The following is a 20,127-nucleotide window of genomic DNA, read 5'->3' as shown; positions in this document are numbered from 1 at the left end:
TTACACTTATCTTTATGAGCAAAAATGACAGCGTATTTGAAGTTGTTTCCACTATCAAGAAAAAAATTGAAGTGAGTGATGGCGCTGGTGCCTCCATGTCCTGCAAAGTTCAACTTCCACTCTTCACACAAACTTTTACTTTACTTTTACTTTTAGTCATTTAGCAGACGCTTTTATCCAAAGCGACTTACAAATAAGAAAAAGTAATTAAAACTAAAAGCTAAAACTCTATAAATACTATATATATATATATAGCCTGTTTAAGGCTTTTCCTAATTTTTATAGTTTAGTGATAAATAAATGACTCGCCATCTCCTCATTGGACGTGCCTTTAGAGAGAAATGCATCTTTTCGGATTACATAATGAAAGAGTTTTCGATTTGAATTATTTCTTTTTAAAGTAGTAATTTAAAGCTATCTATAGATCTATTTATCATATATATTTATCATATCTGTGACTCAATTCGTTGAGTTTCGGTTCATCATTGTGAAGCGCTCCTGTTCGAGACGAGACGGCAAGCACATCCTCTGTTTTCCTATTTATTTTATAAAAGCACAACGTTTTGTTGATATTGTGAATGCACACAAATAAAAGTAGACCCTTTACATTTCCGAATGTATTACACTTATCTTTATGAGCAAAAATGACAGCGTATTTGAAGTTGTTTCCACTATCAAGAAAAAAATTGAAGTGAGTGATGGCGCTGGTGCCTCCATGTCCTGCAAAGTTCAACTTCCACTCTTCACACAAACTTTTACTTTACTTTTACTTTTAGTCATTTAGCAGACGCTTTTATCCAAAGCGACTTACAAATAAGAAAAAGTAATTAAAACTAAAAGCTAAAACTCTATAAATACTATATATATATATATACACACATTTAAGAAAATGAAATAAATTAAATAAAAATGACAAATGCATACAACAACATTTCAAAACTAAAACATTTAAATGAAAAAAATTAAAATAAAGCTAAAAACAATTCAAAAATATTACAAGAACAAAAAGGTATGAGTATAATAATGATTCTAACATAACACTAAGCCAAACACCAAAAAACAACTACATATGTGTGTATGTACAGCCACACACATATACATATACATGTTCATGTATATATAAATACATTAAATATATATTTATACATTATTTCATTTCCATTTTGTATGTTGAAGTACTGAAATAACTCAAAATAAATCAAAGTAAAACTTAATAAAAAGTCTGTATAGACATAATAAAAAAACGAATAAAATGACAACATTACTACAACTGTAACTAAAACTAAAATAGATAACTAATACAAATCAAACTACATTAGTTCATCAGTAATCCTAAAAAAATAACACTGAGGCAAACACACATGCTAAAATAACAACAACTTACTGACACATAGTAAGAAATAGATTATAAAAAAACTGAAACAGAAGTGGAAAGAGGAGAGATAAAAAGCGATACTTATGTCCTTTGCCGGTGTCCTGCCCGGTGGAGTCGCACGGTAGAGTCGAAGGTCTTCACACTCTTCGGTCTTCACACGACCGCAAACGATTAGATATGCGCCTAATAGCGCACATTTATATCGTTTAAACATTTAAACTAACATTGTGATATGCTTGAACTGTTTTATATCTATAGATTTATTTTAGGCAAGTGGTGATGATTTGAGAAGGCTAAATTGATCAAACATAGGCTATGATCAGCTTCACTGTCTGCCGCTGGCCGCTTGGTCGTTACTTCAAAAAAACGTACATTTAACAAACAAAAAATGCTCCCCACGACCCCCCACCACTTTTTGCAACATCTCGCGGCACGCACGGATGTACCTAAAGAAACATCTCCATTGGATAACAAATTTGTTGGTCTGTGTTAAACAACAGGCGATCTATCTCTGGAATGTGGGATGGCGAGCGCTCGTTGCTGCTGTTATCGGTTCTCTCTTGGCACTCGTGCACAATGCGCAGTCTTCACACAGACGATCGTATGCTTTGTTCTGGTAAAAGCACAAAACAAAATGCACACAAACATGTCCTTGCTCTTGATATGCAATCACTGATGAACACCTTTGGTTTTAATGAGAGAGAAAAAACTACACGAGGGTGGATTAGAACCTAGAACCTCGGAAATGCGTGACAAAAGTTCTACCGCTAGACCACTAAAACACATACCTAGAATTTATATTAATATAGTCACTTGCAATGTGGGCAGGGCCCACGTACGCTGCGGCCCCCCCCCCCCCCCCCCCCCAACCAAGCGTTCTAACCTCGCCCCTCCTCACCCCCCAACCATTCGAATTTCTGTAGGTGGGAATTATTTGAATGATATTCTAATGAGCCGCTTTGTGACATCACAAAACCCGGAAACCAAACGCTGTAGTCCAAACGAGCCGTTCGTTGTAGTTCTTGAAAAGGGATTTTTAAAAAACGAAATATCTACCTTTGGAGTGGACTTTGAGATTTGTAACTTTCTAGATCTTTTTTATGCCCAAACATACACACCACACACTGACTAAAATTCAAAAAGTGAAAAAGCATAATAGGACCCCTTTAATTGTCTCTTTTCCACGTCCAGTTTTCTCTAATAGCAGTGTCGGCTGTGACAGGCGTTTTTTCATATCAGTCGTGTTTCAGTTCACTTTGAATGTCTGCTCCACATGCAGATGACTGTCTGAATGAAAAAGAGACAGTTTAGGACTTCAGTTCCCGTTCAGGACAATGAAGCCCAACACAAAATGCACATACATGATGTTAAGGCAGTGGATGTTCTTATTTTAGGTCTGACTCCTAATTGAATCCCTTACAAAGCAAAACTGAAGCTTTTTTTGAGGAGGTTCTTCTTCTCTGATTCACCTCAAGTCACGAAGAATTCCAAAATAGCACTTATTCAGTTTATAATCCTCCTTTTACAAACTTTTTTTGTTTTGTTTACCTGGCTACATATTTGACTGATAATATCTTATTTAAAATTAAGTGGCAATCGTTTTTGAAGGTAAATCAGCTTCAAGTTTATTGACTGAAACGTGTCAAATTTGTTCACGTTGAACGCAAAATGCAGCGTAACGCAATTAAAACGAGGAGCGGGATTTTTAACCAATAATGCTATCTTTATTTCAGACTCAAAAAGGTCCATATAAAATAAAAAAGCATACAAAAACAACATACAACATGGATAACAACAACAACAAATACCAAGAAAATAATTTACATCTAATATCCATATAAGCACTTTCTCCAGTGCCTCCAAAGTGCAGAGGTGTACCTAACAGTACTCTTCTCCAAGATCACAATAATTTCATTTTTAGAGGCCTCAAGTCGCTTTATAAATGTATGCACAAAGTTTCTGATGACAGCACATAACATAGGCACCTGATTCTGAACAAAAAGCTGACTGGCACTTGTACACCTAGGGACTTTTAATAAAAGTCGCAATGCATCGTTATATGCAACCTGCAACTTATTGAATTTAGCTTTACTGTAACTGCACCACAAGTGGGCAGTATACAGTGGAGTGCAATAGGCTTTAAACAAAGCTATTTTGACCATCAGTACACATGCTAAATTTACGAACAAGCATATTAGCTTGTGCATACAATTTACAATACTGTCTCTGAATGTCATCATCGTCACAAAGGTCACTTCTAATGATGTGACCAAGATATTTGACAATATGATTTTGCGGTGGGCGGAGCTTCATAGCGTGATGAATTTTGTCAGAATGCAAAGGCCCAATGTTTATGATGATATGTTGTTTGCTTTAGGTGTATCTGCTTATTTGTGTGTCTTTTCCTTAAATAGCATCGCAGTTCTATAAATGTTCTGACTGATTTGACAGGAGTTTGAGTTGGCGGGAAGTTCACCTTGTGTTTACACGGAGTTACAGCGCCGTCTTCTGGCAGCTTTTAGCTACTGCGTGTCAGGAGCAGAGATGCTGTTTGATCAACACATATAAACTACATTTCAACGAAGTCCTGAATTTGATTGATTTCCATGTTTTTTCTTTTCCTTCGAGTTTGTATTATTATTATTTCCCCCCCATAATTTATTAATTCAATGCATAGGATAGTTAATAAATAAATGAATGCAAAATATGGGGATTAAACTAAAATGATTTATTTTTATTTTCATATTTTGTATTACTTTTTTATTTGATTATTATTATTCTTTTTGCATTTACTTTTCCATAATTTATCAACTAAATGCATATATACGATGACTATTAAATAAAGGAATGGAAAATATGTGATAAAACGAAAGTATAAAAAAAGTGATGTTTTATGTTAGTTTATTTCCGTGTTTTGTATTACTTCACGTATTGTCTTTATTATTTTATTTTTTAAATATTTATTTCGTTTTCCCATCATTTATTAATTAAATGTATAGGATAGTTAATAAATAAATGAATGCAAAATATGAGAATAAATGTTTTATTTTAGTTAATTTTCATATTTTGCATTACTTTATTATTTAGATTCTTGTTTTTACATTTATTTTCCCATGATTTATAAATTAAATGCATAAATAGGATGATTATTAAATAAAGGAATGGAAATTATGGGAATTAACTAAAATATAAAAAAGTGATGTTTTATTTTAGTTTATTTCCATATTTTGTATTACTTGTTATCTTTATTATTTTAATTTTAAATATTATGTTTTTCTATAATTTATCAATTAAATGCTTAAATGGGATAATATAAATAAGAGACTGCAAAACATGGGAATAAACTAAAATACTTAAATGTTTTTTATTATATACATATTTTGTATTATTATATTCATTCAGTATCTTTTTTTGTTTGTTCTTATAATTATTTATTTTATTGATTAATTGCAGGTTTGGTCCTTTATAAGATCTGTCATTTACAGTAAAGATGTTTACCAGCTGATCTGATTGTCTCATGTCTGCTGTAAATATGTAAACGCTGTTATCTCTGTTCTTTTGTTGCAGGTCTCAAAACTCGCTGTAAGGCTTGTAAAGAAAAGGAGGCTAAACAAACAGGTGGGTTTCACATATATAGCTTCATTTGCAAATGTATAGTAATCTGCTGTTCTGATTACGTATTGTAAAAAGGGGCATAATATGTCTCCTTTAAAATAATTAAATATGTATTTGCATTTTAATTGAACAAAAATAATTTAAACTTAAACATTAAATACATGTAATTTAAATGTGTTTAATGCTAATTTAAGTTGATTTAATTCTATGTAATGAAAAACGGCATCGAATTCATTTTGATTAATTTCATAATAAATTTAATTAAAATAAATGCAATTGTAATTTAATTAAAATGTAAATAATGAAATGTTTATTATTTACATTTTGATTTAATAAAATAGTTATTTTATATTCATTTATTTTTATTGAATATATGTTATAATTTATAATAAATAAATAAAGTTATTGAATTAAAAAAGTATTCTATTTTAATAATTTTCTTTAAAAATTCTTAGAATTTAATTCTAATTTAACGTTTCAATGCCATTTTAAATTAATTTGTTTATTTAATTTTATTACAATGAGGGCTTTGATTTATTTCAATAAAATTGTATCTCAATTGATTAAAAAAAGTGACTAAGAAGAAGAATTGGTGAACAACAGATATTTGTCTTAAGCTACGTGGTAATAATGTCAGTTAAATTAAGTACAATTAAATACAATTCTTAAGTATTTTAAATGAAATTTAACTCATTTTCTTTGAACTGAATAAATAAAGGTAGCTATTAATAATAAGAATAGTGTTTAGTTGCATGTTGATACGATGGTGCTCTAAATATCGCTTTTAACTTAAGTATATATAAATGTTTATTTAAAAGTAAAATTCAAATCACATGTAATACTTAATCTTGCTTTGAGAATTTTAATTGATTTAAATGATACGTAATTAACTATATAAATGTAGTAAGAAGTTGACTATTAATAATAAGAATTGGCAAACAGTAGGTATTAGTGTTCAGCTCTGTGTTGATAACTGTAAATTAAATGCTGTTCTGTAAGCATTTGACTAAAGAAAAAGCCGAAGCTGGTTTCAGACGTGTGAAACGACAGTAACATGAGCAGCAGAGTTCACAGCAGGTTACATCCCACCCTCAGCCCTCCCTCTCCACAGCACTCCTCCCTCTCGCTCCCTCCGTCTCACCCTCAGTCCTGTCGAAGTTGACTTCAGAGACAGAGATCGTGTGTATGGTTAGCGTACGGCGGTATGGCTCAGAGTCAGAGCTGCTCTCAAAGCATGGGTGCGTATTACTGCCTCGTTCGCAGGAGGTTCAAGAGAAGGCGCAAAAAACGATCCGAACGCAAAGGTAAACCGTTTTTCTTTCCACATTAAATCTAAATCACTTTGAGTCGCTCTGGATCAAAGTTCTTCCCTAAATGTTCAAACATTTGTGTAAACGTTTAATCGTAAACATGTAATCGCAAATGTTTGTTTACGTAAACGTTTGCCTTTTGTTTGACACTTGTTTTTCTAATTGTGGTTTGTTTGTTTAATTGTTTGAACTACATAAAACTGGAATCTACAAAAAAATCCTCGAAATGATTGATTGACTTTTTGGTATTTTGAGTAGATTAAACTTCTGTTTGCGCAAATTGTGTGGTAGTATTAGTATGCTTTTATTTGTGATTTCAGATCAATTCCAGTATATAGTTCATCAAGGTTTACATTCTTGGAAAAGCTGAAAATGTTTCGGAATTTTGAAAGAGCTGAACATTCACAGCGATGCAATAGAAGAACCATTTTTGGTTCCACAAAGAACCATTCAGTCAAAGGTTCTTTAAAGAACCATCTCTTTCTTACCTTTTTATAATCTGAAGAACCTTCTTTCACCACAAAGAACCTTTTGTGAAACAGAAAGATTCTTCAGATGTTAAGGGGTAGATAAAAAGGTTCTTCTATTGCACCTTTATCTTTAAGAGTGTATATATCAATTATGTAATCTTAAATTGAGTTTTTCTTTTGCTAATAATGCACAGCAAACATAACATTTAGAGTTGAGTGTACTTGATTTCTGTTTTGTGGCGTTTGTTAGTTTTATTTCTGACACTTTATATCAGCATCAATAACAACGCAAATAAAACTTTATAATATAATAAATAAATTATATTAAATTGAAATTTCTATTAAATTATAGTTTATTCATTTCAGTCGTCGCCATTAAGAAGTCAATTTTTCCGTATATAAAATATTTATTTACATTTTAATTTAACAAAACTATATTTAATTTAAATGTTCAATGTTAATTTAAATGCATTTAATTTTATGTTATGAAAAAAATCATGTTTTTTAATTGTTATAATAAAATTCTTTTTAAAAAATGCCGTTTTTAATTTGAATTAAAATGTTTATTATTTACCTTTTGATTGAATAGAAATATATATTTCGTGTAAAAGTATTTAATTGTATTTATTGTATTTATTTTATATTTTATAATAAAGTAATAAAAAATAATTGAATTGAATTAATACATATTTTATTTACACTTTAGTAATTATAATAAACGTAATTTAATTCAGTTTAATTAATAATGCCATTTTAAATGTATTTTATTTATATTTACTCTTATTTCAATGAGAAGTTGAATTTAAATTAAATTCTATTTAAATTGAATTTAAACTGATTATTAATAACATAAATTGATGAACAACAGATATTAGTCTTCATTGTTGATAATGCAAGGTAAATGGTGTCATAAAAAAGTGTATTTAATTTAAATTTATATAATTATGTATTTAATGAAATGTCTTTTAAATGAAATCATATTTTTTCATTTAAATTAAGTTGAATTTTATTAAAATTGTATTAAGTATATATGTGTGTGTGTGTATATATATATATATATATATATAATATTTAAATTTTATATTATAGATTTTTAATACATTTTAATAAATATGATTTCTAAATTAAATTAAAAATGCCTTTTATTAATTTTTTATTAATTAAAATAAAAAAAGTTGAGAAAGCTGTTGTTGCTGTCAGTGACAATATGGTGTCTCAGACTGGCGTTGCTGCCCTCTTACATTCTGTACTAGTTCTTACGCTATTTCTGCCTGCTGTGTTACAGCTATCAGCCGTTATTTTCGTGTACGACTTGAGTTCGTAGAGTCTCGTACTGTTTCTCTCTCTCTCTCTTTGAGTGTGTGCTGTCGGTGCTGAAGGCAGCAGATAGCAGGTTCAATTCAGACAGCTCCTCATGTGTGAAGTTTAATCCGTCTCATTAGAACGGCCACTTCACGCCGCTAATCTCTCACCATGGTTACGCCGCCAATCCAGTCCAGCAACCATGAGCAATAGAGAGTTAGTGTTCAGATAACAGATTTGATCATTCATTTGTTTAGTGAACAGATAACCTTTTAATTCCCCGTCACTTCAACAGATTCGTGATGCTCTGATGGAGCATGGCTTCCCTGCTAATTTGTAGCTCACAGTCTCTTTAAGATTCCTGGATGGAGATCTTGATAAGTAACTCTTTAAGTATAATACAAACCTTCCCTCTTGGTATGATCTTGCCTTTGTTCCCATAATCCCCTTTATAATGGCCAACCTCTGTGGTCGAGGAATTCAGTTTGCAGCTTTCTAGTTGATCAAGTGTTATTAAGCAGTACAAATAATAATAATAATAAATGTACATATAAAAATATATAAAAATGTAATTGTAAATATAAAAATAACTATATATTTTAGTATTAGTATTATTAAATATTCATATTTATTAGTATTTTATTAATGGTTTATAATAATAAATAGTATATAACAATAAATCATTCACATTTATTATTATATTTTTTATATTATTATATTTACACTATCTTATTTATTTTATTTTTTATTTCAGATCGATTCCTTTAAACAACCTTAACAATTCTGTTAATGATTCATTTAGTAGAAAGCAAAGTCTGTTTATGACATAAAAATACGACATGTTTCATTTTTCAGTATTAACTTCTTAGTTTATTAGATTTTATTTTTGTTCTAAAGGCCAATCGAATTAAGTGTAATGCAAATTTTTGCAAAGGAAATTAATATATATTGTATATAGTAATATATTTATATATTGCATTTAGTATATATTTATATTCTGATTATAAAAAATTATTAGATTAGTAAATAAATGTATTTAATTTAATATATATATATATATATATATGTGTGTGTGTGTGTGTGTTCCGAAAAAATTATTCAAAACAGTTTTATATATATTATTAAAACTATATTTATTTATTTATATATATATATATATACATTTTTATATATCAAATTTTATGTATATATATATATACACACGCACACACACACACACACACACACACACACAACCATAACCACACACACACCTTTACTAAAACGGTTATTTTGTTCAGAAAACACAGCTTTTTTTTTCTTTCTTTCTTTGTTTCTTTCTTTCTTTCTTTCAGTTGACTGCTGTCTAGGAATAATTCTGCAGTGATAAATAATCCCCAAGCAAGGATTAGAAACTTTCTGGCATCAGCTGGGTGAAAATATACACAAAAAAATGCCAAATTGTTTCCTTTTGGATGCCTGCTTGAAAATATTGAATTTTGAACAGAAATGGGGCACAGCAAATTAGATATACATGGTTACTTAAGCGTTTCTACACCCTGTGCCATCGTCTCTCATGCTCAAACATGGAGATAAAGAAACCCATTTCCTCCAGACCAAGTGTAGTGGAGTGAAGTCCGGAGGGACGGACTGTGAGTTTAATCTACTGGAGGGGGGAATAAATTCAGCGTTAGCTCAAGCGGTTCAGGTTTGTCCAGCCGAAACCGAGACCGTGTCCAGCCCACCTGTCGTCTCCTCTCACTTTCACTCGCTCTCCCTTTTTTTTTTTCCTTCTGATGGACTCGGCGATAGATCCGTCTCTGTGGCATGTGGTCTGGTCTGGAGCTTTGCTGATAAAGTGTGTTATCTGTCGCACCTGTTCTCACCCGTAGCATCAGTGGCACCTGTGTTTGTTCCTTCATGTGTTAGAAATAATGGGGGCTTTTCACATTTTTAAAAGTTTGCTTCTAGTTCAAACAAAAATAAAAAGTCGTGTTGTTTACTCACCCTCATGTCGCTCCAAACCTGTATGACTGACTTTCTTCTGCAGAACCCTAAAGAAGATCATTTGAACAATGTTTGAACTGTTTTTATCCATATAATGGAAGTCAGTGGGGTCCAAAACAACACAACATTGGACCCATTGACACATTTTTGTACACATTTTCTGTCATGTTCCACACAAAGTCATGCAGGTTTGGAACGACACACGTAAAGGATTTCGTCTTTTTTGTTTTGCTTCATTTTTGATCAAAATTTAGACTCTATAAACTCAATAAGAAAAAATCCAACTGCCTTCTGTCGTAGTATGCGTCCATTTTTCTAGCTCTCTCACACTGCTGGTGTGTGTGTGTTTCAGTTCATGTGTGTTAAATGATGAACTCGCTTGATTGGCTTTACGAATTGACATGCAGCCCTGCCGCTGCCTGCCGAGTCCCTATGGAGTCGACACTAAACGAATGCTGTCAGAAAAATTTTACAGATCCTGTGGTGAAGACATGGCGGTACTGGCAGCTGCTAATTGTCTGAAAGATGGCAAGCTTTATTTGATCAACTCTGATGCTAAAACCTGTGATGGGCTGTTAGCATTGTGTGCTCTAAGAATTCTGAAATTGAAATTCCAAAACTGGGCTCACAAATAAAGCAGAACTACTTTATGTATATTATGTAGTAACTAATATTATGACATTTAAATTGGATGTATTGGTCTATCACTGATATATATATATATATATATTATATTTATATTTCCCCCCACAGGGATCATCAGCAAGACAATGAATGAAGGTAGGCAGAATATCTTGTGTGTTTATTTAAAATGTTATGTTAGTTATATGTTATGCTGGTTGAGTTTTCATGTGTTTTAAACCTGTAAAAGTAGATGTTTTCAAAATTGATTTTTATAAGTGCTGTGAAACGATTAATCGCGATTAATCGCATCCAAAATAAAAGTTTTTGTTTACATAATATATGTGTGTGTGCTGTGTATATTTATTAATTATATATAAATACACACACATGCATGTATATATTTAAGAAAAATATGTTGTGTTTATATATTAAATATATATTATATATAAATTATATGAATATAAATATATACACGTAAATATTTTCAAAATATATTTTGTATGCATGTGTATTTATATATACATAATATATGTGTGCGTACTGTATATATTTATTATGTAAACAAAAACGTTTATTTTGGATGTGATTAATCGCGATTAATCGTTTGACAGCACTAATTTTTATGCATTTTATTGTTTAAAAAAGCTCTGGCCATAAAACTGCTCTTTAAAAATGAAACGAAACCCTTTTCTAAGACTTTAAAATGTCTATACAAATGTTCAGTCACCTCGGTCGTTGTAAAATATCTTTTTACTGTACTGTTGATTTGAAGTCTCACTGTGTGACCAAATGGAAAAGAAATGATTGTTTTTCGAACAGGTTTTCTGAACACTATCATTGTCTTTTATTGGTCAGTCCAACAGAAAGCCACGGCCCAAACTCACACCATTGGTTGAGCCCCTGTTGGACAGATCAGGATCTTAAAGGAATAGTTTACCCAAAAATAAAAATTCTGTTGTTAATTACTCACCCTCGTATCGTGCCAAAGCCGAGAAACCTTCGTTCATCTTCAGAACACAAATTATGATATTTTTGGTAAAATCCGAGAGCTTTCTAGCCCTGCGTAGAGAGCAATGCAACTGACACGTTCAAGGCCAAAAAAGGTAGTAAAGACATCATTAAAATAGTCCATGCATCTTGGTACTCTCGTGAATGTGTGTCGAAGACCGAGACGGAAAAGAAAAAATAGTTGAATGAAGTTTTCTTTGCACACAGAAAGTATTCTCGTAGCTTCATAACATTACGGTTGAACCACTGATGTCACATGGACTATTTTAACGATGCCCTTGCTACCTTTTTTGGTCAGTTGCGTTGCTCTGTATGCAGGGTCACAAAGCTCTCGGATTTCATCAAAAATATCTTAATTTGTGTTCTGAAGAAAAACGAAAGTTTTTCCGGGTTTCAAACGACATGAGGGTGAGTAATTAACGACAGAATTTTCATTTTTGGTTGAACTATCCCTTTAAAACAGAGAAATGTTTGGGGTTGGATGACTGCAAGAATGAGTTTGCATTTCTGTTTGGCGACAGCCCTGTTAGTTGCGCTTTCCTTTAATCCAAGAAAACATGTAGTACTTGTGGACCGTAATACCTTATAGGCTGACACCGAAAGTTTGTTTCTTTACTTTTGCTGACACTTGGAAAGAATCAGGCCAAATGTCTTTTTCTATCTGCACAGCACTTGCACTCCATCACACACACCTTTCTCTGTCCAGATCTCTTTCTGCATTTCTTCAGCTCTCCCTTTGGTCTCTCTCACTCCAATAGTATTTCCTGATGAGCTGGAGGGTCATAGAGCTAAGCTATTGCCTGCGTTCAGGCTGCGTCTTATGATCGTACATCTACCCTTCACTCAGAAAGACCCGCTGTGCATTCTAAGCTGTCTGCTCTCCGTGGTCCTGAATTCATCTTTCTTAGCTCGCAGCTCTCCATGGTGCTGAACAAGAGTGGCATTTAATGCACCGTCCTGTGCTGTTTTAAAGCACCAAATGCAGTTTCCAACACGCTAACAGTGTCTGTGATGTCATTTCAACTTAAAAATGCCTTGAGCTCCGTTAAGAGAGCCAAGTGTTTTTATTTTTGTAACTTTAAGAACGGCGAGGTTTAAGAGTTCAAGCCAAAAGTTAAGTTTTAGAGTCACAAGCAAGGTTGTACTTGAAAATGCAAAGAAAAACTGTGGTCAAGTAAAAAAGACAATTAATATAAGATGAAAACAATCCTGTGAGGTTGATCTGTTTGCTTGTTCTCGTTTATAAAAGCAGATTTTGAATGGTGAGTGATGTCGGTTAATTTATCAATACCGCTCACTAATGTGTCAGGCGTCACACTGTGAGAAATGCCTCCTATTATCCCACGGCTTTCATTTTCACAAGGTTTGCCATGGCTAACCCTACTTTTATGGTATTTTACCGTCGTCAACATCAATCGGTGATCGCCATCAACGAGCAGGTGCACTTATCTCTGAGTGAAATGTGGACAGATTTCGCATTCAGAATATGTGATTTTATCCAACTCCCGACACCTTATTTTCCAGTTCTTGCATTCATAATGGTTTCTAAGAGCGAAGGTATTTTGATTTCGTGTTTGTTCACCTAAGACATTTTCTCAGCTCAGTCCGGCATCAAATGGGACATTTCGGAAAGATTGAAAAGTTGAGATGACAGGAAATAAAATGGTGTTTATGTCTAGAGCGTCAGTATATCGGCTTTAAAAAGCTTCTGTTGAAGTGCCTGCGTGCGTCACTCGCTTTAATAGCTTTCGTGATTTATCGAGCTTCTCAGGCTTGTTTATCATGGAGTCTCTTATCGACTGTATCCACTTCACTCGGCCCCTTCAAAGTCTCGTCTTGACGGCCGTGTCCTCGTTCAAGCCTATCCGTATAGAAGCTTCCATATCTCCCTGCCTTTGGATTCAGTTATTTTGTTTCTGCCAATATTGGTTTCAAAAGTTGTGGCAAAGCATAAGAATGAATGACTGTAAAATATTTTTTTCTATTGCTTTGCTATTCATCTTTCCTTTTTGATGGCGTTTCTAACTGGCATGACCTCAGTTTTTAAGTATGTTCAGGTATTGGATCCAATAAACAGAACTGCTCCACCCCAACAGACCTTTAATTCCTCTAAAGTTTTTTCAGTTCTCACTCGAGCTGAGGCTTGAGTTCTAAAAGTGACTGTTTTCTCAAAGCGTGCTCTGCCTGTCTCTTTCACTGATTCATTAGGGGAATGTTAGCATTTAATTGGGCAATAATTGCACCTGCACATTAGTTGTCTCCCGTCATTAAAGCTGGTTAATTAGCCTCATTAAGGGAGCAGGCAGAGGGTGTAAGTGGGAACAGATGACTTCAGTAAGCAGAAATCATGATTGGAGATGAATTTTAAATGTCCTTCCCTTGGTTTCTCTGCAGTAGGAGCCGGTGGGCGGCCCAGGGGGCAGCAGAAGTTCTGCAGTCTGGATGTGGATGAAGAAAAACACATGAGTGAGTGTTTTATCGTTTTTTTCCATATCTACCTCCATCTCTTTGGAAATTAAAAAAAAGACATTTCAGTTTTAACAATGTTCTGATTTTTGCATTATTAAAAGGTGCCAAAAAAGGGGCCATTTGTTTGAAAGTGGAAGATTGGAAGACTTATCCTCATGACCTAGTCAAATATTTCTCTCTGTTTAACTCTAATCCTAAATTCAGAGCAGATGAAAAGATTTCAATGGTTGAAGGAAGTACGTTTGACCTCCTGAGGAAAATCCATACTTCATCTTTATTGCGTTTTGTGTGTGTGTGTGTGTGTGTGTGTGTGTGTGTATGTGTATTAGGTACTCTAAGCCATTTTTACAAGCGGTTCCTTCCTTCCTTAGCAAATTCTACATACGCATTGTTTTGTTGCTGATGTGATAGCCTTTATACTCCAAAAACTGCAGTGTAGCATCATTATTAGGAGAGTCATTGTCATTTTTTGCAGTCAACTGATATAGATGATTAAAAAATAGGGTACCTGAAAGCTCTAAAAGAATCCGGGAATCTGCAACAGAATAGCAGATGTACACAAATCGTGACAGCCCTTGAATTCTGCTCGCTTCTGCTTTTTTTCCACCTTATCAGTGAGATCCTGTTACATATTTTCCACTTGATTGTTGCCTTTGAGCTAGTGCACAATCTACAGTATCCTCAGTCTATAGGGGGCATGGCCAGGAAGTTAACACCGTGCCCAGGAGGACAATTTGTAGACAGGCAACGAAGAGGAAAAGTGAAGGTTGTTGACAACTCTGAAATTGGAGTGTGATGATTCAGTCTGGTGAGGATTATAAACTCTCACACTCCAACACAACACCTGTGTGGAGTTTTGAAGCATTATTTCAGGTTGCAGGTTATGTTCTGTATCGTGGAACTAGGAACCACAGGAACAAGGAACGTATTTAGGGAACTAAATTAGCTTCTACTTCAGAGTAGGGTCTAAAACATTACTAGTATAGGAACTGACGTACCAGTATGCTGATTGGCCAAATGCATACGAAGCACCGGCTACCTGGCATTTTTGACAAGCCAAGTAAACATATTTACTCTAGAGGTCGACCAATAGTGGATTTTGCCGATACCGATAGCTAGGTTGGACCACACTGGTCGATACCGATTAATTAACCGATAGTTTTAAAATTGATACTGAACAAAAATTAAAATAGTGCTTTATTAACAAAAACAGTACTGAACCATACTAGTAGTAGTAGTAGTAAAAATAATAATAGTAATAGTAAATGTTGAAATTAACACACTCTTACAAGGAACAATACTTACACAGCTTTCATTCATCTTAATGTTACAAATGGACTCTCATTTTAAAGTGTTACCATTTCATTTCAAATGTCATGCTTAAAGATGCACATCTTTAAATATATACACAAAGGCTATAACATTAAAAGTATATACATATGGATATTGTATGTATACTCACACTTTAACTGCTTCTATTCTTGAACTCTTGATGTTTATCTAATCAAAATAAAAGCGCAGCACCGGTATCACACACATTCCGGACGCATCGCGTTCAACTCGAGCAGCAGTCTAAAACAGTTTATTTAACAGTTTATCACCAAACGGGCACAAGTTTATTTCAAGAATGAACAATGAGGCATAGATGAGTTTGAAGTTCGGTGTTTAAAAAACGGAGCAAACGGAAAGAGAAAGCACGACCTATATTATAGCTCTATATATGAAGCACAAAGACTTTATTAGAGCCACAGAAAGACAAATGCTTTGCTGAAAATGCACAATACACAATTCATTATGTACATTAACAACAATTCGGGACAAACATAATGTAATTTAATGGAAAACTATGTGAATGGCGCTCTGTGGCGCGGCAGGATTTTCTGTCAGCTGCATTTAAATCCGCGTCTGAAGTTTCCCGCTCTGTTCAGCGTGGAGTATCACGTGTCTAAACAAATAGCACGTGCTAACCACTAGAAGCCACTCTCACACTGTATAATGACAGCAGACCCTTCTCAGCGCTCCAGCAATGGACGCAACTCGGAAAACTATCGGCATGGATTTTTGTCGATAACCGATAGTTCCAGCAATCAACTATCGGTGCCGATTAATCGGCAAAAATACTTCGGTCGACCTCTAATTTACTCCACAAACATGGAAAACAATGATAACGGCATTTACCTGTTGTCTGCAGCGTTGTTCTTTTCTCAGCCTTGATGATATGTAACACTGCAAGTAGTCATATGAGATTTAGTAGGATTTTCATGCTCTTTCAATTGCATAAATTGTGCATTTACATTCCATCTCTGTTATCCCAAAACCCACGACACAAAACAAAATAACAGCTCCGATCATGGCGTCCTCCATTCACCTGTTGTTGATGTTTGTAAATGCAGCGAAGTCGGCCGCTTCAAAGTAGGGATGGGCGTATCGATCCGAAGTATCGATATATCGATACTGATGCGAGTATCGAAAGTATCGATACTCAAACAAAAAATATCAATACTAAGGTGTGTTTTATTTACCAGTGATTTTTACCAGTGATTTTGTTTATTTAACAAAAAAATAATGCGTACAATATGCATTGAATTGGACGAATAACATTTGTTAGCGAGTAATTGTGTAGGATAGATCAACTGTAGTATTTGTAGATTTGAATCATGTGTAAACAAAAAACATATTTGAACCATGTGTAAACAAAAATATAACCTAATAAGTTACAATTAAGACATATTGAATGTTAAAATGCGTTTTAAACATAAAGTAAAGTGCTTATCATTACCCATTTTACTCTTAGTAATTTAATCAATTTCATAATTTAAAAGTTTAGTTCAGAAGTATCAAATCGGTATCGATATCGTCGATACTGCCTTGAAAAATATCGGTATCGTATCGAAAACAAAATAAGGGGTATCGCCCATCCCTACTTCAAAGGTCCTGATATAAATGCAACCAGGAAAATGGCCAGAGAGAGAAATTGGTTCTCTAGGAACCACCCTGCTGGCTAGTTCCTAGAACTGATTGAAAGCCCCTTATGAAGAATCATGTGTGGTCACCGTGTGGTGTTTGTGTTTTGTTTTTATCCCCTTGTTTACTGCCTTTTACTTTCATCTGTGTTAAAGGTTGCAAACAAGATATTGAAGTTAAGGAGATAGGGTTGTACCCTAAGATTGTATACCGCTTATACCTATACCTCGTAACTTCCAATCCTTTCAGTTGATTTCTTTTTCTGTCATTGATTTAATATTTGATCAGTATCCCTTCACTGTCTAAACCTTCCGGTAGCATTTTGTCTCTTTTGTCTTTTTTTTCACATTATTCTTGTCCTGAGCACCTGAGTAATATTGTAGTGTAAGATGTTATAAGTTCATTCTCATGTCTGTCATAACTGGTTGTTTAATTTTTGTAGCTTTAGGTTCTTCACCGTGACTGTAGATAACATTTCTGAATGCTAAATTTATGTTGTTGACATTTAATTGTGGTTGGTCACGTATTCAGTAGTTGCAGAAGTTCAGGAGGAGCGAAAAATGCTTTAATAGTAGACTGAACTTTTGATATGACCCGCTTATTGTTTCGGCAAATTTTTTTTAATTGTCTTTATTGAGATAGAATAGTATGTAGCCAGGAAAGTGGGAGAGAGAAGGGGATAGGATCGGGAAAGGTCCACGAGCCAGGACTCAAACTCCCAAAGCGCAACGGCACTGTATGTTGGCGTACTGCCCATGAGGCTATCGTGCTGACTGACGCACTTATCTTATCTCAATCCAGTTACAGAGAGATGAATGAACTTTTGAAGTTCTTGGACCGAAGTTACTTTCTCTGGACATCACAGGTTTGTTTTGTACCTGTACATCTTCCACCGAAGATCCTGAAACTCCTTCTGGAGAAGGACAACGAAAGTCGTGTCTGCTCCACTTTCCAAGGCTAGTCTGGCTAAAACATTGTGTGACGCAACTCAATGAGACGATACAACAACCACAGTACAAACTGCTGTCTCAGGTCATTCATTTATGTTCAATACATCTGTAGAAGTTGAGGGACTGCTGTTTGCGGATCGAGGTTCAACGCAGAAGGAAGGCAAGATGAATGCTGTGGAAAACATGCAGATCTTCCCAATCAGAATTTGGGAAGAACCTATTGACGAAATCGTCCCAAATTGAAATCGGAGATTGATTTTCTGGTAGCACTGTCTATATCAGTTGTTTTTGTCTGTCTGTTCTCTCTCTTTTAACTTTTATTTCCTGAGCACCAAATAGAGTAACTTGTCAAGCTTTTACTGCAGGATGTTATAAATGAGAATTTACACTAATTTCCATCAGCTTTGGCAACTGGTTGATATGATGTTCTTTGTTTCGGTAGTTTGCAGTTGTTCTTTAGGGGTGAACAATGACATACTGTAATCTGGATTCCTATGAAAATTTAGATATTTTTGAGAGATAATTTTCTACTGGAAATTATATAAATATTTCAATAATGGAAATAAAGAGTTTATGTGCTGCAAGTTTGGTGTACAAATTGTTTTATGTTAAGGCAATTTGCCCTCAATCTAAGTGTCATATCTAAAAAATTCTTCTGAAAGCAATACTAATATTGTCTTAATGTTAAATGTTTTAGACTAAACCTGCTTGATGGTATCATTCAATCCAGTTACAAAGAGAGATGAAATAATCTCTAAATTTTACATTTACAAGGTCCTGCATGGAAGGCATTGTAAGTTACTCTCTCTGGACATCACAGGTTCGTGTAGCGTGGACGTTAAAGAAAACCGCAACCTGGACAACCTCTCCTCCAAAGAAGTGCTGGGGGAGGGGCCTCACTTAGCTAATGGAAACGCTCGGGGATTGAGCAGGAAACGCCCTCTGGAGGAGGGCAACAAAGGCCACGGGCATTCCAAATTCCGGCCCAAGAAGCGCAGGAAACCACAAGGGCCAGTCTTGCCGAAAAATGCTCTCATGCAACTGAATGAAATCAAACCAGGACTGCAGTACAAACTTCTGTCTCAGACGGGGCCAGTACATGCACCCGTGTTCATCATGACCGTTGAGGTTAACGGACAGTTATTTGAGGGCTCAGGCCCAACGAAGAAGAAAGCCAAACTGAATGCGGCCGAAAAAGCGATGCGCTCTTTCGTTCAGTTTCCCAATGCATCCGAAGCTCATCTCGCGATGGGCCGTACGCTGACTGTTAACGCAGACTTCACCTCAGATCAAGCAGATTTCCCAGACATGCTATTTAATGGATTTGAGACGCCCGCACCACCTGATGACACCTTCTACTTGAGTATTGGCAGCAATGGGTCTCTCTGCTCCTTAAATGAATACCCTTTGCCCGTGGTGCTGAAAAACAACAACAGGTCACGTCCTCCCCCACTACCCCCTGCACTCACAACGCCCCCTACAGGCAGTGGCAAAAATGCTGTGATGATCCTAAATGAGCTTCGGCCTGGACTGAAGTATGAGTTTGTGGCTGAGAGCGGTGAAAGCCATGCCAAGAACTTTATAATGGCAGTTACTGTAGATACTCAGATGTTCCAAGGTTCCGGACGGAATAAAAAGCTGGCGAAAGCGAGGGCGGCCCAAGCGGCTCTGTCAGGACTTTTTAACATGCAACTGGACCAGACGCCATCCCGACAGCCAATCCCAAGAGAGGGACTTCAGCTACACCTGCCTCAGGTGAGAAATGTGGACCCCATCATTTTTTCCCCCAATGGTCTAAATTTTTTCCCCAGAAAGTTAACACTGGGTGCCATTGTGTAAGTAATCATTGCCTCATGGTGGGGTAAGTTTAGACTACGATGAACGCTATAAATTAATTCATTTCATTTCTTTACGACCCCATACATAGGACTTCTGTCTTGCATTTTATCAAGCTTGATATTGAAAAAGCAATTTTAATGCGATTAAATGCCATGCTTTGGTAGCTTTGCTTAACCATAATTTGTCCTTTATAAAGCTTCTGCCAGTCTTCATTT

The 20,127-nt window shown here is 34.8% G+C and overlaps 1 protein-coding gene across 4 annotated transcripts in view; it reads left to right on the top strand.

Moving 5' to 3' along the window:
• The window catches only part of LOC107586961 (double-stranded RNA-specific editase 1-like), a 40,654-nt gene that overhangs the window by 11,839 nt on the left and 8,688 nt on the right, over nucleotides 1-20,127 (top strand). For 3 of the 4 annotated variants that reach the window (XM_016274540.1, XM_016274541.1, XM_016274539.1), the window contains exons 2-5: nucleotides 4,943-4,993; nucleotides 10,812-10,838; nucleotides 14,085-14,156; nucleotides 18,894-19,828. In XM_016274540.1, the coding sequence (XP_016130026.1) occupies nucleotides 4,943-4,993; nucleotides 10,812-10,838; nucleotides 14,085-14,156; nucleotides 18,894-19,828 (1,085 nt within the window). Of the gene's footprint in view, nucleotides 1-4,942; nucleotides 4,994-6,194; nucleotides 6,295-10,811; nucleotides 10,839-14,084; nucleotides 14,157-18,893; nucleotides 19,829-20,127 lie in introns of those variants that run through there. The other variant, XM_016274542.1, reaches the window with a different exon arrangement.

Source organism: Sinocyclocheilus grahami, unplaced genomic scaffold (assembly GCF_001515645.1).
Source record: "Sinocyclocheilus grahami isolate Dianchi unplaced genomic scaffold, SAMN03320097.WGS_v1.1 scaffold87.1, whole genome shotgun sequence".
NCBI lineage: Eukaryota > Metazoa > Chordata > Actinopteri > Cypriniformes > Cyprinidae > Sinocyclocheilus > Sinocyclocheilus grahami.
This window is presented reverse-complemented; position numbering and strand designations above follow the sequence as displayed.